The sequence below is a fragment of the Pseudonaja textilis genome, chromosome Z (assembly GCF_049901715.1).
Source record: "Pseudonaja textilis isolate UNSWEBS1 chromosome Z, rPseTex1.2, whole genome shotgun sequence".
Lineage (NCBI taxonomy): Eukaryota > Metazoa > Chordata > Lepidosauria > Squamata > Elapidae > Pseudonaja > Pseudonaja textilis.
In genome coordinates, this window is record NC_142008.1 from 86,441,085 (window position 1) to 86,468,806 (window position 27,722).

At 36.9% G+C, this 27,722-nt stretch overlaps 1 protein-coding gene across 4 annotated transcripts in view; it reads right to left on the reverse strand.

Annotated features, from left to right (window-relative positions):
- Positions 1 to 377: 377 nt before the first annotated feature.
- Positions 378 to 27,722, reverse strand: part of PCGF2 (polycomb group ring finger 2) — a 52,382-nt gene continuing 25,037 nt past the window's right edge. For 2 of the 4 annotated variants that reach the window (XM_026720976.2, XM_087915816.1), the window contains exons 4-10: positions 24,078 to 24,133; positions 23,726 to 23,776; positions 23,523 to 23,631; positions 18,571 to 18,619; positions 17,558 to 17,656; positions 15,127 to 15,207; positions 7,337 to 12,045 (exon numbers count right to left, since the gene is read on the reverse strand). In XM_026720976.2, coding sequence (XP_026576761.1) covers positions 11,686 to 12,045; positions 15,127 to 15,207; positions 17,558 to 17,656; positions 18,571 to 18,619; positions 23,523 to 23,631; positions 23,726 to 23,776; positions 24,078 to 24,133 — 805 coding nt within the window. In that variant the 3' untranslated portion in view covers positions 7,337 to 11,685. Of the gene's footprint in view, positions 2,503 to 7,336; positions 12,046 to 15,126; positions 15,208 to 17,557; positions 17,657 to 18,570; positions 18,620 to 23,522; positions 23,632 to 23,725; positions 23,777 to 24,077; positions 24,134 to 27,722 lie in introns of those variants that run through there. The other 2 variants (XM_026720979.2, XM_026720978.2) reach the window with 2 other exon arrangements.

Consider the following 27,722-nt stretch of genomic DNA (forward strand, 5'->3'; position numbering starts at 1 on the left):
TTGAGTTGCAGGAGAGAGGAGTCATCTGTATTCAGCAGAGGCATCAATCCATATAAGGCCTGGTCATTGCTGTTCTTGTAAACAGGGATAGTGTTAGATATGGGCTAGATTGAAGAGGCAGGACAACAGGGAGAGGGAAAAGATCTCCTTATTCTGCTCCGAGTAAAGACTGCCACCAGGTGTGCCTGCTGTTCTTTTTACAGGCTGCTGTCCACAATTTCAGCCACTGACGGCTGTTCATTTTCCCGCCCAGAAAATGAACCAATGGGGGAAGTCTGACATCACTGACGTTTCCCCATTGAATATCTAACACATAGTGTTCAGAATCAACTGTTGGTTGAATTAGGATAGGTATTTAAGTCACACTACAAAAATGGTATAGTGAGGATATATTTATTTATTTGCCACAAGACACTCTAAAATAACTCTAATCAGCTTACACATTTGGATTAAAACAAAGCAGTACAAAGTATAAACAAAAAATAGTACATAGCCATATATTAGGAGGATAACCAACTCAGAAGAATTAAACTATCAGAGAATAAAGCATAACATCTAGGAACTGGGTTTTCAGAACATTATAAAAAACTGACTAGGATTGGAGCTATTCACACTTAGAAGGAATGGTATTCTGTTTGGCAGATGGAGCTACAAAGAAGGTGAAGTCCCACAAGGTGACTATACTTTATCGAAGGGACCTAGAATGCATTAAATCTATTAGAATTTACAAGATGGGCACAAACAACAGCAGAAAGACGGGATATAAATCATGTTGGATTAGGTAAGTGATAACCACACTTTAACCATGCATCTCATAGAGCAAAGATGTTACTGCAGGAAAAGGAAAAGACATCTTTAATTACTTAGGCGGCCATATTTTTGATCAATTATCTCTTTAAGTAGTTTTTTAAGAGTAGCTCATATCGAGCATGTTGCCATAGTCCATGTAAGAGGTGACTAAGGCATGAATGACTGCGAGACTGCCTCCAGTCCAAGAAAGGATGTAACTACCATACAAAATGTTTTTGTGCAAAAGTCCTCCCTGGCCATAGTTTCCACTTATGCATGGAACAAGAACTAGAGTCCATGAGGAACCTCAAATTATGTATATGTTCTATTTTGGGAAGCATGTCCTATTGTAATTGCTTGGAAGGAAATTTCCAATAAATCTTACTATGATATGCTATAATATAACTTAACGCTACAAATATTGATATGCCTATCTTTTTTTAATTTGCCCAGGAAACTTAATCAGCTAATCAACTATTGCCACCTTTCAGTAGATACAATAAGTAGCTTTGTAGGCTGCCTGCAAGGCCTAACTCTCCTCCTGGGAATTGGATTGTGGATGAGCTCAAATTTCTTCATTCCTTCATCCACATGAAAAGTATAAAAAGTAACTTCCTAATATTTTTGTCTCCTCAGCCCATGTTATACCACGTATATTTATGTATTTTTGTGATTTGGTTTGCAAATAATAATTTCTTTTTAAAGGTTGACTCTCTGAAATGTTCAAAAGTTTTGCTGAGGGTGACTGTGATTGAGACGACATGACAGCAAACCTGTATTCAAAAGCTGTTCAGAATACAGTGATGGCAGCAGAAAATCTGCTTAGAAATACATAAATGAACTGAAGAATATGGAGTTCACTTCCTTGATAAGATGATAAACCTCAAGAGAAACAGAGCGAGAAGTGATACAATATTTTTCCTGATTTCTGACAGAAATTCTATACCATACAGGGTTGATGCTGAATGCATGATCTGGAGAGTAGAGGGTATAGTGGTGAGAAATCCTTGCCTCGGAAAATGGTCTCCTTTATGGGCTGCAGAATTAGCATGATAGGAGAATGTCAGCAATGTGTTTTGCAAACAGAATTGCATCAAATCTCTGATGGGCAATCCAATCAAGGAAGATTAAAAAGACGATAATTTTGAAGGAGTTGAGCAAAAGTTTTCAGCTGCTAGCCCATTACAAAAGATCTTTGGATGAGAATTTTCCTTTTTAATTCTTGAGAAAACAGCCTTGGGAGACAAAATATTAGTATGTTGATTATAGCTGTAAGCATTCAGATCAAATAATATTTTTGGATGTTCTGCTTGAGGGAAAATATTTGTGAATTAAATTAGAAAGTATTATATTGGACCAATATTTATTTCTGCCGTTATACTCAATATTTTGAATGCCATGGAAACATGGGGCAAAAATATAGTCTTGTTAGCTTTGCTATCCATGATTTAATGAAGGTATGGGGGAGGGGGCTGGATTATAATTGTGGCTCAATTAAATAAAAAGGAGCAATATTGACAGATTTGGCAAATACCGGAATTAAAAAGTGTAAAAAGACTATGTTTTGCAGACCCTGACAACCTCTCCAGCTATCTCATTGCTTATATTGTTGTGTGCTAATAGGAATGAGGGGATCTGCAGATATTTCATAACTGGAAGTGGTCAGGGCATTTAGATGGTTTGGATTCTTCTGTGCAATCATCTCAAGCATGTCTGGAAAAAAGAGAAAGAAGTATTCAGTTCAGTGTTTGCCTGGAACTAAACAACAAACAAGCTAAAAACTCTTTTCAAGTGTTCATACCTAAATTAAGCCCTGCTGCTCCCAAGAACAGGCGTGTATAAAAGAGATAGGGATTGTGTATTGTATGTGCGTGTGTGTGTGTGTGTGTGTGTGTGTGTGTGTGTGTGTGTGTGTAGCTTTTTATTAAATGTATACAACTCTCAGCAATAAGATGACTCTGGACAATTGTATAGCCCTTTACATATGTCTGAAGATCAGTTCCCAGCAGTTCTTACTATTGTTCAGACCTAGCGAGGATTGCTGGGAACAATTATATTGGCAACATCTGGAAGAATGTTGATTGCCTCCTGTTGTTTCAAACCTCTGGAACGCTCTGAAGTGTTAGGCTTTGTTGCCATCATGTGGCCATAACTTGATATAAACTATTGTAGCTCTTTGTGTTGCAATTCCTAAGGCCTACATAGTTTTCCAGATCTGATTGGGACAGATCTTTTTTTCCCTTCCTTCAACTGATTTCTTCACACGTGTTTTTGTCAAGATCTCCAGAATGAAAAAATAACATGTGGCTGGGGAAGTGGATAGTAGCAAGTTCTTGGGGGCAAGTCACTCAAAGTAAGAAGGCAGCTCCTTCCATCCGGCTGGGGGCCCGGATAAGGGGCATGCATAAGTGCACCATTGTGCCTCCCGTCCCTGTCCTGTTGTCGTACCTATTTTCTGTATTCTTACTCATGTTTATACATATATCTATTAGCTTGTAAGCGATTGACAAATCAAATAAATAAATAAAATAAAATAAATAGGAAATAAGAGCTAGGCTGAGTCTCGGACGGTTTATGATGCCCCTTATTAAAGCCTAGGACCAGCTGAGAGCAGTGAGGGGAGCAACTCCGCCTGCTCCCATTCTTGGCCCGGGGCACACAGAACCCAGTCTCCTGAGGGAGCCAGTGGGAAAGCTAGTCTTCTGAGAGAGCCAATGAAGGGCCCTCTTTGAGAGGGAAGCAGGGCCAATTTTTTTTTTGCACACTTACCCCCAACTCTTCAGGTTAGAAAATATCATCTCACGGGGGTGGGGGGGGGGACACACAAAAAAACCACACATACCCCAGCATTTTAAGACATGGGAACCTGCACTCTGTTTGGAGATAGCAGGAAGACGCAGTTGTTCATTGTTGGCAATTTTGCAGGACTTGGCCTCTGTTGCCCTGAAGGGGAACTACAGGCTTGAGAGAAGATAACACCCCCCCATCTCCCATTAAAATGCAAGTGAACTTCATTATTAATTGCACCCAGTAATCGTTTTAGCTTTGCTTTAATGCCTATCCTAGGGGGGGGGGGGCAATTGGAGACAAGGCTTTCCTGTCCCCAGCCTTTCAGGAGGTGGCCATCGCCTGTTGTGTTCTGCCTGGCTCTGCTCTGCACCCAGTTTTGTCCCAGTTCTGGTTTGGCTGTGGTGGGGGACCCCACAATGAAGTGGATGTGGCCAGGCTGCCATGTTTAATCGTCCTAGGCCATTCCTTGGCAAGCTTCCTGTGTTGAAAATCCTTGGAAAGTGACCTAAACCTAAATTCTAAAACTTAGGATGCAAACAGTATTTTTCTCACTATCGTGATCTTCTGAAAAAAATGTGATATTCAATTTAGCCTTGATAAAGGTACAGCACATCAAATTGGAAGGCTTATTTATATCTAATTAATTAATAAGAAAAAGGTATTATTCAGTCCCTGACAGAAACCAAAAGGTCATCGCCATTTATTGCATATTTCCCGAAGCAACTGATTACCAGCCTCTAACATGGCAAGCAACTGAATCTTAAATAAAATAGATAAATGGTTTAGTGAACAGGAAGTAGTCAAAGTAAATGGCATTGCATATAGAAAAGGGGTGGGGCTCTGATCATAGTCACAACTGCCACCTTGACTCCCCTTTCCCTCTACAGACATCCCTAAACCTGTGGGGTCTTTTTGCTATGTCTTAGCAGACATAATAATTTGGCAAGGCAGACTTTTGGTGAAGTAAAGTCACTCAATGTACCTCAGATTCATGATTCATGAGGCCTGCCTTATGGATCAGCCAGCCTCCCCAAGACATGGTTGAAGACCTTACTGAACTTTAGAAATCGATGAAATCTTGGCTTTTCCCCAGGCACTGGAGTACAGGTTTTGATAGAACTGGCATAGGGTGATTAGTGGATGGATGTGGATTTTATTTGAGTCTCCAAATTTTTTTTTGTTTTTGTTGTACAGTATTGTGCTTTTATTTTGTTCGCCACCCAAAGTATCTTCTGATAGATGGGTGACCACACAAATTTGTTTCATAAATAAATCCTGTCTCTTTTTATATTTTAATAGTTTTGTTACAATAACTCTCTTAACCATCTTTTCTTTAGAGTTAGGCAAGAGGAATCTTACTACACTCGTTAGTACATGCTCCCAGAGAATGTATCCTATTGATCCACCATTGTTCTCCTTGCCATCGAGCCCCACGCTAAACTTAATGTCATCCCAAACACTCAACTGGACAGATATTGAATCTGTCTTTCCAGGTTAATCGAGATAAATAGGGGGGAAATTGCTATATTCCACTCTCTATTGGGATTTAGACTTACTGGAAGAGAAACAAAGGCTGATAAATATGATTAGCATTGTACCACTGTTTTCATTGTGACAGTATTTTGCAGAAACAATTGCTTATATATCAATACTAACTTTCCTGTCCTGGTGGATACATCAATGGTCTTTGTATCATTTTATCTGGGGATGCAGATAGAATCTTGGACAAATGAGACAGACCTTATGTGTGCTTGACCCAATGATTCAATGTAGAGAAAAGTAAAGTCCTAACTTAGGCAAGAAAAACCAAAAGTACACATATAGACTGGGTGAAACCAGGCTCAATAACAATAACTGTGAGAGGGATCTTGGAGTGTTAGTGGACAACCAGCTAAATATGAGCCAATAGTGTGCAGCAGCAGCCAAAAAAGCTAATGCAAAAGTTAAGTTGCATTAACGGAGGGATAAATCAATATCAAGTGAGATACTAATACCACTTTATAAATCCTTAGTAAGACCACACTTAGAGTACTGCATCCAGTTTGGGTCACCACACTATAAAAAAGATGTTGAGACTTTAGAAAAAGTACAGAGAAGAGCAACCAGGATGATTAGGGGATTGAAGACTAAAACATATGAAGAATGGTTACAGGAACTGGGCATGGCTAGTCTAGTGAAGAGAAAGACCAGGGGAGACATAATAGCCGTCTTCCAATATTTGAGGGGCTGCCACAGAGAGGAGGGGGTCAAGCTATTTTCTAAAGCACCCAAAGGCCAGACAAGGAATAATGGATGGAAACTTAACTTAGAAATAAGGAGAAACTTTCTGACAGTGAGAACAATCAACCAATGGAACAGCTTGCTCTTGGAAGTTGTGGGAGTGCCATCACTTGAAACTTTCAAGAAGAGATTGGACTGCCATTTGTCAGAAATGGCGTAGGGTCTCCAGCTTGGGCAGGGGTTGGACTAGATGACCTACAAGGTCCAACTCTGACCTACAAGCCCTTCCAACTCTGACTATCTGTTATTTTACCCTTATTTTTTTGAAGGGCTGAGCAGCCACTTAATGTCTAAAGGGGGTGAATGTTTCTTGAGGCCAAAGTCTGAATCTCTTATGCAGTATGAGAAAGCGGTGAGAATTTGCTTAAAGAAACTTTAATTTTGGGATGCTTTCCAGCTGGTCACCCATCCCATTCCTCAATAAGATTCTGGAAAATGTGGCAACATCTCAGTTCCAGATTATCCAATTTTCCTAGGATTGGCTTTAAATCAATGCTGTCTAAAATTTCAGAAGTCTATGTCAGCAAGGCTGCTGAATTTGACCTCACAATATTAGATTTTGTGAAAGGAGTAATTATATCAGTTTGCAAATGTTCAACTCTCGTTGGACTTCAACGTTGTTATAAATAATAGCTTACTTTGAAAAGGTTCTAGGAGTAAACAGGATTTAGGAAGTATACCCAAGATCACAGTGGTAGGAACTCCATGCATTTTTATTGTCACCCTTAAAAAATACATTAACAGATACTAGAGGATATGACTTTTTAAAATCTGCATCCTATTAATTAGGCAGTAGGGAAAGGCCTTCTATGCTGTGGAGGAAGGGTCTATCTTTGAAAGATATTTATATTGGGGCAGGTGCCTATTGCTGCCAAGGTGTGTTCTGTCCCTAGTCAAAATGTTGCATTACCTGCCTGTCCTGAGAAAGGCCTTTATCTTCCATAGCAACCACATGCATTATGTTTAAAATGTGCAGTTGAAAGAAGAAACACATTTATTACCATATTTAATTCAGTTCTCAAAAAAAAAAAAACCCCACAACCAACCCATCCATATTATTTGAGCAACACATTAAAAAGGCAAATTGAGGTGCTAGGGATTATGAGGATAAAATATGAATATTAAATAGAGGATATCCAAATATGACAATGTTAAGTGGTCAAATCGCAGTTTAAATTGCTACTTTTTATCGTCTTCCTGTTCCTAGTACCCTTCAGATTTAATGACATACAACTTTTATAATGGAAAGGAATTATACTCATTACAAAATACCAGATTAGAGGGTCATAATACCATGATCAGCACTTTAGATTCTACCACCACTTCTAAAATAATAGCCATCCATCACCATTTTGCCTTTAATGAGCTTTTCCTCTATAAGTGCAATAGTTTATGATTCGTTTGCATAATTTGGAATCTGAGGGAAAAGCGAAATTTGCAACACACAACAAGCCATCAGAATATTCCAGACCACAGATTGAAGGACAAAATTGTATCATTTATTACCATTTACAAACTGCTTTATTGATACAAATGTTTTAACCAATAACAATATATGAATATCAGAATATATTACAGCACATTAAAACATCATATACGTTTGCAAACATACATAGCAATTTGGTTTGTACCATATTAAAAAAAATACAAAAAAGAGGAAGTAGTGAAGGGGAAGAAAACATTAGGCATCTTAATTGCCTTGGTCAGTTTATTCAGTATATACAAAGACAGAAAAACTTTCCCAATGTCCAAGTCCAGCAACTTTTTAACATGCCCTAATGCCCTGGAAGTACCAAATTCACTCTCAGCCAATAGGATAAGAAGAAAGGATCACTAGAATAAGCAAAATGTTGGCTGGGGACCATATAATCCAATACACTGGGTTCAGGAAAACGGCTGTAGACCGCTTCTGAGTCTTCAGTACCTTGATTTGACAAAACATTAACGAATATATAGGACAGCAACTGGAAGCCCCAGGACTAAATGCAGCCCAATGAGAGACAGTGCCTTTTCCAGTTTACCAACTCAGCGGCAAGAGATGCAAAACAATTTGCCAGAAAGTTATGCTAGGGTAACAAAAGGTGGTTCTTCTAAAAATATTTTAAAAAGGACTGGACCGGACTGGTGAACAGAATCATTTTAGAATCATCCTGCTCGGAAACCATTTCCCTAAATATCACATGGGACTTGCCACTTCCACAGTAACAGATTATGCCTGGCATTGTTATCATGTTTCCTCTGCATACATTTACACTTGACATTATGGCACTAACACAAATGATGCTGAAAGCACAAAACTTTGACTCCCCTCTTCTTTACACATTAAATTTTAAAAAGTCAAGAAAATTAATTCAAGGATAGCTACTGCTCAGCATTACTTGGAAGACAGAATAAGCAACAAGGAGACAATTAAGAGGAGGTATGGAAAGAATCAGCTTGACCGCAAAGCAGCCATATAGTCTTGCCTCTGGAAGGGTCTGGTGGAAAAGAGAGAATTTGGGGGGTTCTTCTTAGGGCAGAGAGTCTTTCTTCTCATTCTGTGAGCAACCATAAAGAAACAGCCGAAAGGGAAAGAATACACTATACTTCAAACATCATGTTGTGCAAGATCCACCAGTTCTCTTAAAATAGTAGCTGGAGAGTAGGAGCAGGTTTAAAACTGCTTTTCTTGTGCTGGCAGTTGATCTGGCTCACAAGTATAGGTTAGAAAAGGAAAGGCCTGAAAGGAACCCTCCACAGGCTATCAACACACCTTTTCTTTTCCGACCCATTCCATCTTTTTGCCCCCATGGCAAGCTGCTTTCTAACACTCCTGGTACAACTGACTTATCCATGCAAATTTATTTCCAAACATGGATTGCACTTGTGCGAATAGCTGCTTTTCAGAGAAACAACTACAGGAAAAACAAACAAAATCCCTGGGATTTAACTTTCAAAAATACAAAATGTGCTTGTGTTTAGTTAGCCCTTCCTACTGGGAAGAGAAGGGAAAAGATGGGAAGAGGGAGAAGAGGAGTAATTATAGGTACCATGTTTTTCTCTAAAGGAAAAGATTGAAAGTGGCGGAAGAAACCTCTTCCCTTTGGAAGCTGTGCATTTCTATCTGCTGTCTTAAAGCACAAATTAGCAAAAGCAAAGATTCCACCCACACATCCCCATCAATTTAAACCACAAATCTCTTTTCACTACCTTAGCATATTAGTAAAATTTGTTTTGGAAAGGCACTGTATTTATTTTTCCAACCCAAATTTACAAGATTAAACAAACATTTTAAAAAAATGCAGAATGGATTTCTATAAAGACTAAAAAATAGTTCTCATTCCAAGAACCTGGAATAAAATAATTCTGGCATTCCCCAAACACATCTGCTTGTTAAATCAATGATTATAACACTGTGACTACCAAGTGGATTAGAGCAGGGGAACGGGGTGTGTTATACATTTCTGGATTGCCCAAAGGTGGAAAAGTAGGAAAGCTGGAAATGCAAAGATTGCAGAACTCCAATTCCTAGGGAAAGCAGGAGGGGAGGAGTTATACCAAGCAGAGTGCATGACTGATGAGAAAACATGCACGGTCAGGGGCCCTCTTCAAGCCAGGAAGAGAATGCACCACTATACTCAGCGTTTTAGGTAGCTACTAATAAAAATGATCGCTGCTTCCACCACCATCAATAATACAGGTAGTCCTCAACTTACAACAGTTTATTCAGCGACTGTTCAAAGTTACAAGACTGAAAAAAGTGATTTATTACCATTTTTCACACCGATGACCATTGACGCATCATATGATCAAAATTCAGACGCTTGGCAACTGGTTCATATTTATGATGGCTGCGGTGCAACCAGGCTCATGGGATCCTCTTTTGCGACTTTGTGACAAGCAAAGTCAGTGGGGAAGCCAGATTTACTTAGAAATCATATTACTAACTTCACAACTGAAGTGATTCGTTTAACAACTGTGGCAAGAAACATAAAATGGGGCAAAACTCACAGTCTTGCTTAGCAACAGAAATTTTGGGCTCAACTGTGGTCGTAGGTTGGGGACTACATTATTGTGGAGAAGAGGAAATCCCATGAATTAATTATTTTAGGCAGTCAAAGGTCCACAGAATTTGAGAAATATCTATACTATACTATAAACTGAATGCTGAGAATTGCAGCAGGAATTTCATGAATTCAAATTGTGGAAATTAATATGGTAGTTCTACTACACTACAAATTTATACCACTATCAAGTATCATAACTCTAAAAGCAAGAATTATCAAGATTATAAAACTACTTTTCTAATAAAGGCCGAAGAGTTGTATGGATGAATCATTTGCCTATTACATTAGTCAGCCAAATCTGCTTAGGAAAGTCACATGGAAGTAATCAATTTTCTGAATGGTCCCTAGCCCATTTCTAGCCAGGTCCTCAGAACCAATGTCTGCAAACAGCCAAGAGATCTCTGATAAAGAACTGCTAGTGTGCAAACTGTCCCCAAAACGTTCGGTAGGGAAATGTAAGACTGAAAAGATTTAAAACCAGAGCAAAGATGTACTCTGAAAACAGTGACATCATGACACGTGTAAGAAAGGGCATATAAATAAAAGGTGAAGCTTCAAGACATATTATTCCAGCAACTAAGTGCTTAGCCAAGGCCACCATATTGTGATTAATGATGTAAACTGCTCCACACGAAGGGCTAGTGATGTTATGCCAGTCGAAGGCACTGTATCCCTTCAGCTTTCAACTGCAATTCTGCATTTTCTGAACAGAAAAACAAGTGGAACATTAGAATTAATTAATTCCTAGACCAAGGCCTTTCCAGACATTGATAGGATCCCCTCTTGTAACTTATGTCTTCCAGCATCCTCCTCCATAGCTGTGGAGATGAAAAACCTACCCTCAATATTGTTGTTTTAATATAGGATCGATTGATGATTACAGAAGATGTGGTCTTAAACCATTAATGGGGAACCTGATGCCACCTGCCACTTTAAAATCTATTTCTAGGCTCCCATTTAAGAAAAGAGCAAGTAATTATTATCATTAATGGGAACTAGAGCAGTTCTCATCCTCATCTTCATCTGCAATCCAACCACTAAGCACTGATCTTATGAGCTTCTGCTTTTTGCCTTCACTCCTTTCCCTCTGCTTTTGCCGTTAAACCCTTTTTTCCCCCAGGCCATGTTATTGTTCTGGATACAGTGCATATCTACAATGTCTAGCGCAACATCGCAAAGAATTAGCACACTGTTGCCCCTTTCCAAGCACAAAAATGTCTATTACTACCTTCTGTTTAACGGTAGCTTGGTTTGACAAGTTGGAACTAAGATCCTTAAAAGAGGGATAAAAATATAGGACTAAAAACTACATGATTGGAATGGAGATGCATAAAATGGACTGGGCGTGGGCGGGGAAAGGAAATAATCGGTGTCCTGGCTCCTTTTGACAACCATCTGACCAAAGGAGCCAGGAAAGCCATATGTGCTTCTACAAGAGCCTGGTGGATTTGGGACTGTGCGTTTTCTCTCTCCAAGGCTGTGCATCAAATCTCACTACAAATCAAGGACATAAATAATTATAATAAAAGAAATAATCATCATCCAGAAAGGGCTGCAGTTTTTATACAAATGCCACCATGCAGTTACAAGACCACAATTTTGATTTGAAAAATTAAAAAAGCGTTTGGATTTTTTTTTCTTACTTTTTGGATTTTTCTTAAATTAAATCAGATCAGTTGATAGAAAATAAGTATGCATAATTTCCCCACTCCATCCACCACAGTCCTTATCTATACATAATATATATAAAACTCAGGACCCAATAAAAATGATACTCCTTTTAAGTCAAGGCTGACATGACTGGACTACCATTGACCATTGTTTTGCGCCCCCTACTGGCCAAAGGCTGCACCGGGTGGCAGTTCGAGGTGCCATTTAGCATGGCACCAGATGTAGGGTGGGTTGGAATGCTTACAGTGGTGATATTGGAGCTTGGGGAGCCATGGGAAGGTGTGACAGGACTTGGCAATGAGGAGGAAGTGGTAGCTGGCAAGGTGGCTGGACTATGAGCTTTGTCACTGACAGATTCACACTCTGAAGCCCCACTGGTGTTGGTACACTCTGAGTTGGGAGGCTGAGAAGACAGTTTTAACCTCTTGCAGGCTGGTTGAACACGATATTTCAGTGGGAGAGGACCATTCTATTGAAGGAAAGAAACAGGATATATTAGCAACTTGCAACTTGCTGTTTCTCCAAAAGAAAAAAAAATGGCAAAGAAGCACAGTAAAACATCAGACATAATTTTAACATCATAAAACAAAAAAGGCATAAAACTGCAGCTGTACAACAGTTAAAACATTTGTCAGTATATTTTAATATTGACCTAGTAGTATGGTCCTCAGGCAGTTATTATAACAGTGTAAATAACCATGTACCATCTTATTAAATATGATCTTGCTACTGGTCCATTCACAGAGACGCCCTATTCCAAATTCCACCTCATGGAAGATAAGAAATCCAGAAGCCAAGCTTTCCCAATAGAGGTAGACCTTGACTTGCAACTATTCATTTAGCAACTATTCAAAATTATAATGGTCCAAACCAGTCCTTGCACTTACAACATTGAAACATCCCTATGGTCAAAGGATTAGAATTTAGGCATTTAGCAACTGGCATGTATTTACAAAGGTTGCAGCATTCTGGACTCATGTGATTGCTATGTGTGGCCTTTCCAGCCAGCTTCTGATGAAGCAAGTCAGTGGGGATGCTGGATTCATTTAATAATCACATAATTCACTTAACAACTGCAATGCTTTGCTACATTCATGGTGAAAAGGTCATAAAATCGTATACGACAACTGCCTTGATTAACAACAAAAAATTCTGGTCCTAACTGTGATCTTAAGCTGAAGGCTATCTTTACTGGGTCTTCATGCAATGCACTATTTGCAAAGATACATCTGGACATTTTGCTGACTTTTAAAAACACTGAAAACACTTTTGTGTCAAGCAGGCCTTTGGCCTTTAGGAAGGATTGTGAGTGAACAACTATTTTTAATAAAACATCATGATTTTATACAGTGCTTATCGCATCTACTGGATTGGGACAGTATATAAATATTGGTTGATCGGTTGATTAGCTGGCTGACAGTCAGATGGATGTCATAAGCTTTTGTTTAAAACCAGGAATTTTGAGAACTGGCTGTAGAGTCCCATAATCACCACCACCACCATTAAGAAGACACATCTCCAATGAGATTATTTATCCAGTTTGGTCCAGTTCATGCACCAGGTTTTAATTTTTTTCTGTTTACCAAGGTGAGGAATACTAAGCTATTTGGTACATTTCATTCCTCACAAGCTGACTCTCCACAAACGATAGGATGCTTTTGCAAATCAGTGGGCAGCATACTTTATAGGTCAAAAAGGCAGCAGCATAGCTTCACAGAAAGATGCCTGACGATGCCATGGTTCAGACTAAATATGTGGCATTTGCCCTCCATTCCCCCCAAAACCAAGCAACAAAGAAGTCACTAGAGTGAGAATTTATCTCTTGAAACTATGGGTCCCACAGTCCCACCTCCTATTGCATAGTTTACTTTACCTCTTACCTGCTCAGAAACCAAGTTATGGCCTAATTTGATTGATGCTATGTATCTACTCAGAACCACCACATACTAAGCCAAACTTGTGATCATACAAAAGCTTTCTCCAACTAAACCTAGAATATGTTTTGGAAGTATTAAATGCTCTTTTTACATAAATAATTTTTTTTTAAATAGCCAACAATTAATGTCTGTAGAGATTCAGTCATCCAGGTCATAGATGTCTCAAAGGTGTTCCACCCCACCACCCCACCCCAAAAAAGGCAACTGGAGTGCTTTTTCCTTGAGGAAGAAGGAAAAAAATATTTTGCTTTTCATCCAAGAAGCTTCACAAACTGATGAAGCTTCTTGGGTGAGAAGCTAAACGTCATATTCTTCTTTCTCAAGGAAAAAACAGTTTTTAAAAAGAAGCATCTTTGAGTTATATGTCAACTTACATGTTTTTTAGTTGAAAAGAAACAGTTTGATATTGTATTAAGGTGCTAGGCTAGAAACTGGGACACTGTGAGTTCCAGTCCTGCCTTAGATATAAAGCCATCTGGGTGGCTTTGACCCACTCTTTCACCCCTAGGAAGGAGGCAATGCAACCACTTCCAAAATCTTTCCCAAAAAACTGCAAGGATTAGTCCAGGCAGTCATCAAGAATCCAGATTGACTTAAAGGCACAAACAAAACAAAACAAAATAAAAAAACAAAAGTAAAATTAGTTGAATCTTAATTATTTCCTTTCCCATTTCGGAATTTGTCTTTGAATGGAGAAGAAAATGCAGTTTATATCTGGTATGTATTTAAAAAGCTTCTTGAACCTGGCATCCATCAGACCTTTAATTCACGGAATTTGAATTTTCATTCCAAATAAGGCTAACATTTCAGAGTTGTTGGATTTTTTTGGTATAATTTATATAAAAATAAATAAATTTCCCACCCCTTATTTTTCTCTTCTGAGAAAAGATAAGCCAAACACATGGATTGGCTTTGTTTTATTAAAAAAAAAACCCAGTAGATTATGTTCTTCATGGACAAGTATCACACTAAAACAATTTAGTGAAATATGATTGTATCTTACTATAATTGTAACAGAATCCTTAACAGACCCTGTGGACAAAGAGGATACAGTAAGTCTGTTACTGAAAAGATCCCTCAGTCCAGAGGAAGGGCAAAGTGTGCAAAAGAAATGTGAAGCGAGTAACTCCTTGGGTGTAAGCTGATATGGAGAATTATTTTGGTAGGCTTCCGAAATTCTGTTATATTACCTTACTGTAATAAAAATCATTCAAGAAATTCAAGTGGTTCTTGTTTCTTGAGTTTGCCAACTTTAAAAGGCTGGACAATAGTCTATTTTATTGCAAAATCTTATGGAGTAGTTCAAAATTTTGTTAACCTTATGATAGATTATGTGTAAGCAAGGTAACTAAAATTATAGGTACAATGGGGAAATGGGGTTACCAATTTTCAAGAGGTTGACTAAGCTGTTATTTATCTTTCCCTTTTCTCCATTAATGAACATGTTTTAATACAGTCCCAGATGTTTGTTTTAAATTCTAAGGCTTTTAATTCTCATGTTGAAAGTTTGAAATTTAAAAATCTTCCAAATTTTCTCATTAGTGTGATAATTAAATCTCATTAAGATGATGCAAGTTAATTTTTTCAAGTAGAGGATTTTTTTTCTTACTAACCCTTCGCCAAGGATAGATATAAGTTATGTCCATGAGAGTGTAATATTCTTTTAGAGGTTCATCTTCATAGAGAACTTCCACCTAATAAACAAAGTTTAAGACATGCAGAATTATATGACACAGGCATAAATTTAAATATTTGCCACAGATTTCAGTAATCTGAATACCTCTTTTCGGTGGTAAATTTATTTAAATTTACAACTACACAATAGAAGCAAAAAGAGAGAATTAAAAAAATAAAGGGTGCAGAAAAGAAAACAATAGAAAGAAAAATAAAAAAGGACAAAGTAAGAATATAGAAAAAGAAAAGAAATATATATTTCCCACCTTCTTCACGAGTATAAACAATTTTAATAACTTACCATCTTTTCTTAAAATACAACAAATGATTCCTTCTTCCCATATCCCATCTCTTATCTATAAATAAAACCTCATTATTTCGACTCTAATGTCAGCAAAAGTCCATTAAGTGTTAGTAGGAATAACATCTATTTTAACCTTGATAAAATAAACTAGCTTTATATCCCTTCCTTCTCCTATGTTCCAAGACATCTAAAAATCTCAGTCTTTAGTCCCTTTAATTATCCTAGAAATTGATTTATTTTCATTTTGTCCTGTCTTACAAAATTTTTCAAAGTTTTAACAAGCTTCCTTGATAAATCCAGTGTAGGAAAATTATCCAGGTCACCCGCTTGTGTTATATAGTGGAATTTGTAGCTGAAGTGAGGGGAGGAGTGAAAAGACTGGCTAGTCTTGAACTGTTGATGGATGGGAAGCAGATCTTTCCCAAACCTTGTACTGCTTATCTAGCAATTTCCATAGTGAGTGCATTATTCTAGCTAGATTCCTGTCAATAGAAAAATAGCAATAAATGTATCATTTTGATCCATTCATTGTGTTTTCCTGCTTCCTTGCATCTGTCAGGGTGCTATTTCTTTGATATATTTCTTTTAATTATTAAGACATCTGCTGATTTCTGTTGTATGTCCAATGCACTACCTTTTTCTATGTCAGTCATATTTGTTTTGAAATCCACTTGCATGTCACTTTCAATATTGTAATGTAAAACTTGTTCCTCTTTCATAACAACTTTTAAATACAGTCCAAATGTAAAGCCACTCAGTAAATCAATTTCTAGATTCATTGTCCAAAAATATCATTCAGAATGTTAAAATATTTTTGCTTAATTCTGAATTAATAAATTGAGTTTGAATGGTGTTCTCCTTTAAAGATCATTTTTAGTTTCTCCTAGTATCCCCTAGCATCCAATTTTTAAAGTTTTATTATGTTTTTTAAGCATTCAAAATAAAAGCTTTTTCCCACATTAATGTCCCACTATAATTAATTCCAAAAACTTATTTCAAATTTAACTGGACACCTAATATGTTTCTAAATTTCTAAAATCAAAATTTTAATCATTCTTTTACTGATTATTACAAAATCCCTCAACTTATATGTAAAACTTCTTTTAATAATGATTGAAAGAAACTCATCTGTTGTTATTAAACATTGTAATGAAAATTTGTAAAGGCAGAAAACCAGTTACCAAACAGTGATTAGAAAAAGATCTATGCAATTTTAAAGACCAAATGTAATTTGACCAAGATGGCTATTCCTTTGTCTCCCACAGCTCTAAAAACACTGTTGTCTGCTGTCTTGAGGTCTCTTCACGAGAAGCAGCTTTGTGGGTGATCTCAACTCTCCTTGGCTAAGAATTAATAAAGAGGCAGGTTACTTGCCAACTCTTCATTCCGCTGCAATTGTCTCCGCTTTTTGGAAAGCTATCTTCAGTCCACCAGTCTTCCCAAGAAGTCCAATCCAGTAACCTGCATTTCTTAATGACTCTCTTTCCCCCTACTCCCTCCCCTCTCCTTGTCAAGCTGTGAAGATAAGGAAATCTGTAAGCCACCGTGTAGTTCTCAGCTTAATTTCATGTGGAGTTATAAAAAAAGAAATGTAGGTTGAGTTTGAGGGAAAAATGCATATACATATCTTGTCTGCACCACAATAATCTAGACAATGGGCTCAGTTCAGAGTGAATGGGAAGTAATAATATTGATCCAATAGGAGAATAAATAAATTCTGGTTGATTCCATGTGCATGGAAATATTTAACCACATTATTTTAATAAATAATCAGGAAAATAATGTTGTATTAAGTTTTTGTTAAATCCTTAAAAAAACAAATTTTATTCTACTTTTTTGAATTTGGGCAAAGGGAGAGATAGAGAATATACAAACTACAAGTCTTGCATCTTGATTTTTGAGCTTAGCCAATTTAATATTTGTAGAAACTAGTAAGAGGAGCTGCTGATTTGTTTTTTTGTTTTCTGTTTTAACCTTTAGCTATGAAGAATTTTAAATATACAAAAGTCCAGCAGCAACCTCAGCCCTTGGACCAAGAAAATGGTGGGTGCTTGCCTGAAACTTACTTTGTATTTGGTGGGAACATCCATCTTGTTCCGGAGGAACTTTGCCAGGTGCATGATAGTCATAGCAGCAGGACATCGGAGGAATCTCATGCTGTTCTTCTACAGAGGAATGTGAGAAAAGCGAAAGATGGTTTTAATTGGAGAGGGCTGGACTGCACAGCAGGAGATTGAAGTTGAAATAGGTATGGAAGTCACTGTATATCTGCTAAAGGATTAGGAAACTAAGGGGTGAAGGTTGGAGGAGGAGTGCAAGAAGTTCTCAGGCAAAAGCCACCAGATGTAATTTGGATGTCTTTGTGGTATACAGCAAAGGGGGAAAAAATGAAGCCTGGGAAGGAGAGAGAGTCTTCAAAGAGGGGAGGGAAAGGGAAAATATAAAGAAACAAAACAGAAAAAAAGGAAATATAGAAATAATATTGGTGGAAAAAAAAGTAGCAGAAACAAAAGCAAACAATGCTGATGTTTGTATGCCTAGGAGTTCACTTAAGCCCAGATTCAGGATTCTTTTTAATAATATGATTTAAGCTTAAGTTTCTTATACATATTAGAGTTTTTTCCACATCTACTCCGTATCCTACAACTTGCTTCCAAATAATAAAATACTAAGGCTACCCAATTTGAGGGTGCAAATTGCCGCTAGATGGTAACAATTATACATAGAAAACTCTAGCTGTTTGCTCCTTTAAAGGTTGTCAAACTTTTTGCAGGTGAGATATGGTCGCCTTTATTAATATTAAAAAAAGAATAGGGTTGCATGAATTCATTGCATGCAATGAAATTAAATGCCATTTTGTATAGCCACTTGAACCTTACATAAAACAATTACTATGGTAAACAAGGATTCCAGCTTAAAGATTTTAGACAAGTCCACCCAATTAAAAATAATTGCTGTCATAACACATAAACAATGAATAGGATTAGATAAAATGTATATATTTCTTGCCTATTCAAATAACATTAGAACATATAGCTGTTTAAATTTAATAAAGAACCCATACCATGATGTACCTCACCTTATCTTTTTCTGTGTTTCCATTTTCAACAGTCCCTCTATTTTCGTCTCTGAAGAATTAAGAAGATAAATGAGTTGGTATACATATTTATGTATACCAATACAGATACAGTGGTTGACTACCTTGATAGTCAATTGCTTTGAGACTCAACACATTTGGTATTCAATATATTTTGATGGAATGTTTGATGGAATATTTTGTGGAATGTTGTCCCTGTACTCATCATTTGTTTAGTATTCAATGCACAAGCTAGAATCTGTCTTGTGATTCATTATATTATTCCTTATGGGAAAAATTTGTTTGGTACTCATAGTTTTCAGTATTCATCGTGCCTCCCAGAATCAATTAGCAATAAGTACCGAGATACCACTGTAGAGATAAAGGGATAACTAAGAAGTTAATTCATTTAGTATGTGAAATATACCCAGGTCACCCAGAATCCAGAAATATGATTATTTCTGCATGCATTTTAGTTATATAAGCTAGAGAGCATACAATTTTTTCTAACTGTATATAAAAAAAACCCTTCCATATAATAAAGTATTAGGCAGAATAAAATAATTATTTGGAGGAACTGGGTTTGCATGTTGCAAAGGGCTGAAAAGTTGATGATGCATTTTTTACTTCCAGAGTGAGGCAATTTTATTAGACCAGTATTAGCTATCAATATTAAAGACTAAACACCTTGATTTGTGTGAGAACACTGTTTGTGATTGTGGCTTATGCAGCAAAATATCTTCCTTTAGTGTTAATGGCATAAGACTTTACAAGAAGCAATCTCAGAAAATAGGGATTTATCCTTAGAAAAAGGAAGCAATGGGATATGCTGTTGATGACTCTACCATTAGTATTGTCTTTTCACCCTAGTTAGTATTTCTGTTGTTCAATAAGAGTAGCCAAATATATATCTGTACAAATCACTGTTTGCCAAATTGTGTCTAAGAGAGAAGCTGTATAACCTCCTATTAAATTAACTTGAAGGGGATATAAATTACCAACTTTCAATACAAACTGATACAAACTGAAGATAGGGAATAAGACATAATAAGAATTAGGAAGAGGCCAAGAACTGTACTGAGAAAGGATATAACCTTCTACATTAATGCTTAAACGTTTGTGAACCCTTTTGAATTTTCAGCATTTCTGCGTAAATATGACTTAAAACATGATCTGTTATTTCATGTCCTAAAATAGATTAAGAGAACCTAATTAAACAAATGAGTCAAAAACCAAAACATTATGTTTGTTCATTTATTCATTAAAGAAAATAATCCAACACTACATATCTATGTATGGTAAAAGTATGTGGATCTCTAGGATTATCAATTCATTTGAAGAGGTTAGTAGAGACAGATGTTTCAGTCAATAAGATGGTAATCAGATGACAGTTTGGAAATCCTGCCTTATTTAAAGAACAGAATTCTAGGGTTTCACTTTCTTTGCAAAAGAGGTATGGCATGGCTTGAACAAAGGATATTTATGAGGAGCTCTGAAAAAGTTGTTTGTGCTCATCAAGCTGAAAAACATTACAACCTATTTCCAAGGAAATAGGAAGATTGTGTACAAATGGAAGTGATTCAATGACATTGTTACCCTCTCTAGGAGTTGCTGTCCAACCAAGATCACATCAAGAGCAAGGTATGTAATGTCTAGAACAGGGGTGTCAAAATTGATTTCATTGAGGGCTGCATCAGAGTTGTGTTTGACTTCAGGGGGCCCAGGTGGGAATGGCAAGGGTGGGCATGGCCAGCTTGATGTCACTCGTCGGGGGCACCTGTGGTGGCCTGAGTGTTCTGCCAGCAAAATCGAGTTCCTGAGCTCCATTTTTGGCTGTGATGTCCTCCTGCAACCCTCTGCCAATGAAAATGGAGCTTAGGAAGGCTGCCAACCGAAGCACTGTGAGCCAGCCCTTCACTGTTTCCAGGGCAGCCCTATGGGCCAGATCTAAGCACCTTGCGAGCTGCATCCAGCCCCTGGGCCTTGAGTTTGACATCCCTGGTCTAGGAGATCCCAAAGAACACCAAGTTAACCTCTAAGGAACCAAAGATCGCTACTGTGTTGATGAGATAAACATCAGGAGAACACTAAACAGTAATGGTGTACATGGCAGAAAGAAGAAATCTACTACTATTCAAAACAAATAGTTGCTCAGCTAGTTTACAAAAGACCACATAGATAAGCCAGAAGACCACTGGAAGACTATTCTGTAGACCAGTAAGTGGGATTCAATTTTTTTTTTACTGCCGGTTCTGTGGGCATGGCTTGGTGGGCATGGCAGGGGAAGGATACCATAAAATCTCCAGTCAGAGGTGGTATTTGCCGGTTCTCTGAACTACTACAAATTTCCACTATCAGTTCTCCAGAACTGGTCAGAACCTGCTGAGTACCACCACTGCTGTGGGCAGTTGAGATCAATACTGAATCTTTTGGATGGAATGATAAACTTTATGTTTGGCAAAAGGCCAAAACTACATTCCAGAAAATGAATCTTATTCCATCTATGAAACATGTAGCAGTGGCATCATGGTTTGGACCTGCTTTGCTCACCCTAACAAGGATGGTTTGCCATCACTGCTGGAACTATGAATTTTTAATTGTACAAGCAAATTCTACTAGAAAACATCAGGGTATCTGTCCATAAGCTCAAAATAAAGTGGATCATGCAGCAAGAAAACAACTCAAAGCACGCAAGCCAAAGAATGGTTAAGGCAGAAGAAAGTTAATGCTTTGGAATAAACAAGTCAAAGTCCTGACCTTAATATTATGCACATGTTGTAAAAGGACCTGAAGTGGGCAGTTCATGTGAAGAAGCCCAGAAATATCCCTCAGCTGCAGCTGTTTTGTAAGAAGGAATGGACTAAAATTCCTCCTATTGATCAGAGCAAGACTGATCAAGAGATATCAGAAATATATAGTTGCCATTATTGCCACCCCCAAGGGAGCATACCAGTTACTTAAAGTAAAGACTCACATAGTTTGCAATGCACAAATATGTACCATTGGATCATTTTCCTCAATAAATAAATGAATTGTAATGTTTTTTCTCATTTGTTTAATTGAGTTATTTTTATTTAGTTTTAGGACTTGTGTGAAAAATAGATCATGTTTAAAATAGATCATATTTATGTAGGAATATTGAAAAATCAAAAGGGTTCATAAACTTTTAAGTATCACTGTATCTGGTAAATATAAATGTAATGATTATAAAGTGATACTTAAGTGATATTTTTTTCTAAATCACTTCCTCACTATTTGCTCATTAGATATCCACATACAAAGGAAAAAAAGGATAAAAACAAATTCAAAAAAATCCTGTTGTAAAACAGAAGTAAAGATTGTTTTAAATAGATTTTTTATTTTTACAAAATAAAAAAGAGCAATAACTTCAATGTCTATGTAAACAGTGTGTTGTTTGGCTACAGTTACCGTAATTTGATAAATAAAGATTTTTAATTGTGGATGATGGATAGTTAGAAAAGCCTCTATATACAGAAGGTACTTAGTTCAGTAACCAAAATCTCCCCCCCGCAAAAAATGACGAGCCCCAGGGTGATGATATCAGTCAGCATTGATAATACTGGCTAAACGATCTAATGGTTTGAGGTGGACATGAAAACTTTCTCTGTTGCACAGGAGCAAATCCTCAGCAGTCTGAAGACTTATTGTCCTTTGCTTCAGATCCTGTGTTCTAAAAGGATGTGAGAAGGAAATGAAAACTTGTCCTTGTGTCATATGTTATAGCCTTCAGCCCACTAATCATCTTTGTTTTCTCTGCAGACTTTTCAGAATCTATAACTTTTTTTTATAATACGGTGAGCAAAACTGAATGCAGTATTCCAAGTGTGGTCTGACCAAGGCCTTATAAAAAGGTACTAACACCACATGTCCTTGATTCTATCCCTCTGTTAATGCAGCCTAGGATTGCCTTAGCTTTTTTGGTGGCTGCCACACACTGCTGGCTTATATTTAAGTGACTGTTCACTAGGATTTCAAGATCCCTCTTGCAGTTACTGCTACTGAGCCACGTTTTACTTAATACGTACCTATGCATTTGCTGTTTCTTGCCTAAGTGTAAAATCTTACTTTTTCTCCATTGAATTTCATTTTATTAGTTTCAAGTCTGTCGAGATCCATCTGGATCTTGAGCCTATCTTCTTGTGTACTGTGTCCACAGCTTTTCGCGGGTGCTCCATTTGCCCCTCCCACCTTTAAGAATTATTCAGTTGTAACATTCCTGTTGCTTTGGCACTTTCTTTCTTGTTAAAACTAATTCTTTTCAACAAATGTAAGAATTCAATGTAAAAATTAAATCTTTCCCTTGGGTCTGCTTTTGTTTAGTTCTAAACCTATACATACGTATCACATTCTGAGATGAATACAAAGATGATATACAGATAGTCCTCAACTTATTACCATAATTGACTTCTGAATTTCAGTTGTTAAGCAGGGTGGTCATTAAGTGAGTCATTATGCATCCATTTTGCATGATTTTTTCAACTATTTTTACCATGATTGTTAAGCAAATCACATGGTCATTAAATAAATCACGATTGTTAAGCTAATCTGGCTTCCCTGATTGACTTTGCTTGTCAGAAGCTGGCTGGGAAAATCATAAATCACGATCACACAATCGCAACATGCTTTAACCATTATAAATGTGAACTGTTTGCCAAACTCTGAATTGCAGTCCTGACCACAGGGGTGGCACAACAATCATAACTTTGAGGGCAGGTTGAAAGTCATTTTTTCTGAGCCATCATAGCTTCCAACCATTGTTAAATGAATGATCAGAAATTGAGGACTACTTGTACCAAAACGATGTGGGCAATTAAATGACCCTAAGCCACTTTTCAAGAAACAGAAAATAGATAAAAATATTAAAACTATAATGATGTAATGTCAGAAAAAATGTCAGAAAAATATCATTTCTTTTATATTCCCTAAATGGTTACCTGATTCCTTCATAGAATTCTATGGATAAGCTGACAGTTTCATCATCAGTTAGATTCCCTTTCTCCTGTTCTGAAACTTCACCCCTGTCTTCATTGGATCCATTGGGAACTAAACAAGTAAAGAAAGGGAATGAAAATCACACTTTTTTTAATGCATATTGCTGTTGACATACAACAGAAGACAAATGAAACAGATATCATACCGTCTGCCAGGGGATATGCTGCATAAAAATCACGTCGCCTCTTCATTTCATCTACAAATGAAAGCAAAGGTAATTAATTTAGTGGCATCCTTCTCATTAATTTTGTAAATATATTTATTATTCAGAAACAATTATCAATTATGAATTATAAAAAGGAACGGCAACCTGGTTTGCATTATCCAAAGATTCTTTTCAAAATTCTTTTATCCCACTTAATAATTATGTACTATTATTTATCAGCTCCACATTAAAAATCAGGCAAAATCAAAATAAAGATTGCTGCATTGTGCTATGTGAGCTAGGAAACTCTGTCCCAAATTCTATTAAATTCTCATCAATCACATATGCATACCTTTGAAGAGTCCTGGCACCAGCTTATATACTATATCCTGTAGAGTTTTATCTGATCTGAAATAAGATAAGCAGGCTGTCAACAAAAAAATTAACTGGAAGTAAATAGAAATATAAAACTATAATAAGCGAATATCTCTAGCTCAGGTATAGGATGATGGTGAAGGTTTGTTTTCTGAGCTTGTGGATTGGTTTCCAAAAGTTTCATTACCAGGTAACATCTAGGTAACATCTAGTAACATCTGGGGTGTCATAAATGACAACCAGAATCTTCCAACCCCTAAGAATAGCAATAAACCCACAGCCACACTCCATAGGAACTATCCAGAACCAACAAAAAAAAAATACAGAGGGATGAAAGAAACAATGTAACTACAAAATCAGCGGTATCCCTTGCAACCTATATGGGGACAAACAATGTCAATTAAAAACCAGCATCTACAAACACCAACTGGCAGTCAAACACCACAATCCCAAATCCTTAATCTCTACCCTCACTGACACCAAACTGCACTAGCTTGATTGGAACAACACAAAAATCATCAGCCATGCTACCATCTACCCCGGTCATGAGTTCATCAAAGCCTGGCACTCTACAAGCAATTCCATCAAGACACACATTGACTTACAACCAGCCTATGAACCCTTCAAAATCCAAATCAACTGTACAGCCAACCAGAGATAGCACTGACCCTCAACCAACCCATGCAACCCCTACCAGCAGCAGTTCACCTCCCAATGACACTAGCCTAATGTAGCCTCCTTATCACAAAACCTGTCACAAGACTCACTGATTCACATCTGACTCATCACAAGACCCTCATGACACACCACACCTGAAGTCCTTATAAATAGAAGTACACTGATATTCCCTGGACTCTGCTGATGATGTTACCAGGCTGGTAATGAAACATTTGGAAACCAACTTACAAATTGGAGAATGAACCTTCACTCTCATATAAAACTAAATTCCTCCAAAAGGAAAAAGAACCTGTTTTATTGTTGTACAAATAGAAAAATGCATTTTTGTCCCTTGTGAGTAACACTCCATTTAAATGTAGAAAGCAAGCTTGCATTCGCCCTGTACTGTCCCTCCTCAATTAGGCCATACCATTTTAAGAAACTAAGAGAAAAATCCTCAGACAAAACTATCTTATGCAAGGCTACATGGCTTAACGTTCTAACACTTTAAATCTCCGTTTAAAAATGCACTTTATTTCTTTAAAAAGATTTGGATTTGTGGGATCATCTAGATTTCTAATGATCAGAAGCAGTGCTAAGGTACAAACTCATAGATCTCTGCAGTAACGTACAAGATTCCCTTCCCAATCACTTGCCTATTTGTAAAACTCATTTATTTGCTGCCCTTCTCAAGGTGACTCCTGTAATTATATAGCACGTTATAGCAAAAGCACTTAGACTTATATACCACCCCATAATTCTTTACAACACACTCTGGTTTGTTTATAATGTCAGCATATTGCCCCTAACAATTTGGGTCCTCATTTTACTGACCTTGAAAGAATGGTAGAGTTAGCCTGCAATGCTGCATACTGACCACTGCGCTACCGGGACATGTTTTCCCTACAATAGTTTGTTGTTTATTACACGTTTTGTATGAATCTAAGTAGCTTATAGAAAGAGCATAATTAACAATAAAGTTCCTAGTGTTACCAATGGTGACATTCACTGTCCCAGTGCCCCAATTATAGAATCCTTGTTCTTCTTTCCTGTTCCTATTGGCTTCTTCCATAGGGTTGCATTTCAGATTTGTTGAGTAGATCCATTTCCTTGCTTTTTTTTCTTAAAAGTTTTCTCTATAAACTAACAGTGACTCTGGTACTGCTATCTCTAATGTTTTAAAATTGGATCAGTTAAGAAAAGTGACTGGTTGATTTTTCTGATTCCTTTCGTCCTTATCTGCATCATCTATTGACTTTATAAAAATATAGAAACTGACAAGGAAATTTAAAGAGTATATGGAAATTGGAAGAATGGAATAAAATTGGACTGGTGGACTTATATGCAAGTACAAACAAGATATAAAAAAGATAATGAGGAATTTGGAATTTGGAATAGGCAATGAACTACAAAAACTAGATAAAATTTTGATTGGCCCAGATGAGAAATTATTATCAAAGATATATAAACATTTATTAAAATTTGATAGAGCAGAAGAAATTGTGAAAGGAACAATAATTGCATGGGTAGAAATTTTGGACATGCTATTGATTTAGAAGAGTGGGAAAAGATTTGGAATATGAATTATAAAATAACAAAATTGGTGGCTTATAAGAAAAATCAATATAAAATGTTCTATCATTGGTATATGGTACCCTCAAGATTGGCTAAGATCTATCCAAATTTAAAACCAAATTGCTGGAAGTGTGGACAACAACAAGGTACCTTCTTTCATTCTTGGTGGTCATGCCCTGAAGAGAAAAAATATTGGAAAGTGATTCATATGTGGTTAGAAGAGTTAATTGAAAACAAAATTGATTTTGTTCCGGAAGTATTCCTCTTAGGAATAATAAAAATAAATTATAACAGAAAGATAAAATATCTCATATTACATGTATTAACAGCAGCAAGAATTTGTTATGCGCAGTACTGGAAGAAAAACTCCACACCACCTAAAGGTTTAATAATTAAAAATTCTTCGAGTGCGTAGAAGTGGATAAATTAGCTATGGAACTAAAAGGGAAAGCAGACACGGAATACCATGCAATATGGGAAACATGGTATATCTGGATTGACAATAGACATAAGAATAGAAAATGTAAATAATGTATATAATAGATCTAAGGGTATGGAAGTAGTGTGTATTGAAAGTTTGGATAGGACACATAAATGTATATATAATGTCACAGCTCTGTTTAATAAGTAATGGTACTATGTATAAATAAAAAAAACTCAATAAAGCATTGGGAATATATATATATTCTGAGGTTTTTGCGGGTATTTGTATGTGGATCTTTGGTTATTCGGGTTTTCTCCCGCGTAAAATTGGAAATATTTTGGCAATGTTTCGACAAAATCTCATTCATCATCTTCAGACTTGTGTCTTCGGCTTTGTGCTTCTTGGAGTAATGTGAGCTTGCAGCTGTTTTTTCTTTTAACTGCCAGTGGGAATGCGGCTTGACTGGGTGGGGGCTTGGCTGTATCAACTACTTCAAACTGATTCAATCCTCCAAACTGATTTCATCAAAGCCTCTGTTTACCTGCTCCCTCAGTTCTTTCCCATCTTCCCACTTTCTCTCTAACCTAGTAAAATAACCTTCTTAACTAACTCAGGGAATTATTCTGTTAAAATTCCTATTCTAAAAATCTTCCCAAAGACTGAAATATACAGTGCATGATAACTATCCATCTTATATTAGTTTATGTTGTGAGAAAGCAGACAATGTAAGAATGGGTTCACAGATTATACTCAGCCATAATGTGGTTTTGAGGAAGTATTTGTGCCCACCAGCTGCAACTTGTATTCCCTACTACTACAAAATAGTACTGAGAAAATCTAGTAGCAAAATAGCTCTACTTCAGTATCATTTTTTAATTTCCCTTTTCTTAAATAAATGTAAGAATGTCCAGTTAGAGTATCTGAAAAATCCATTGATATGTTTTCATTTTTTTCCTTTTGGCCCGT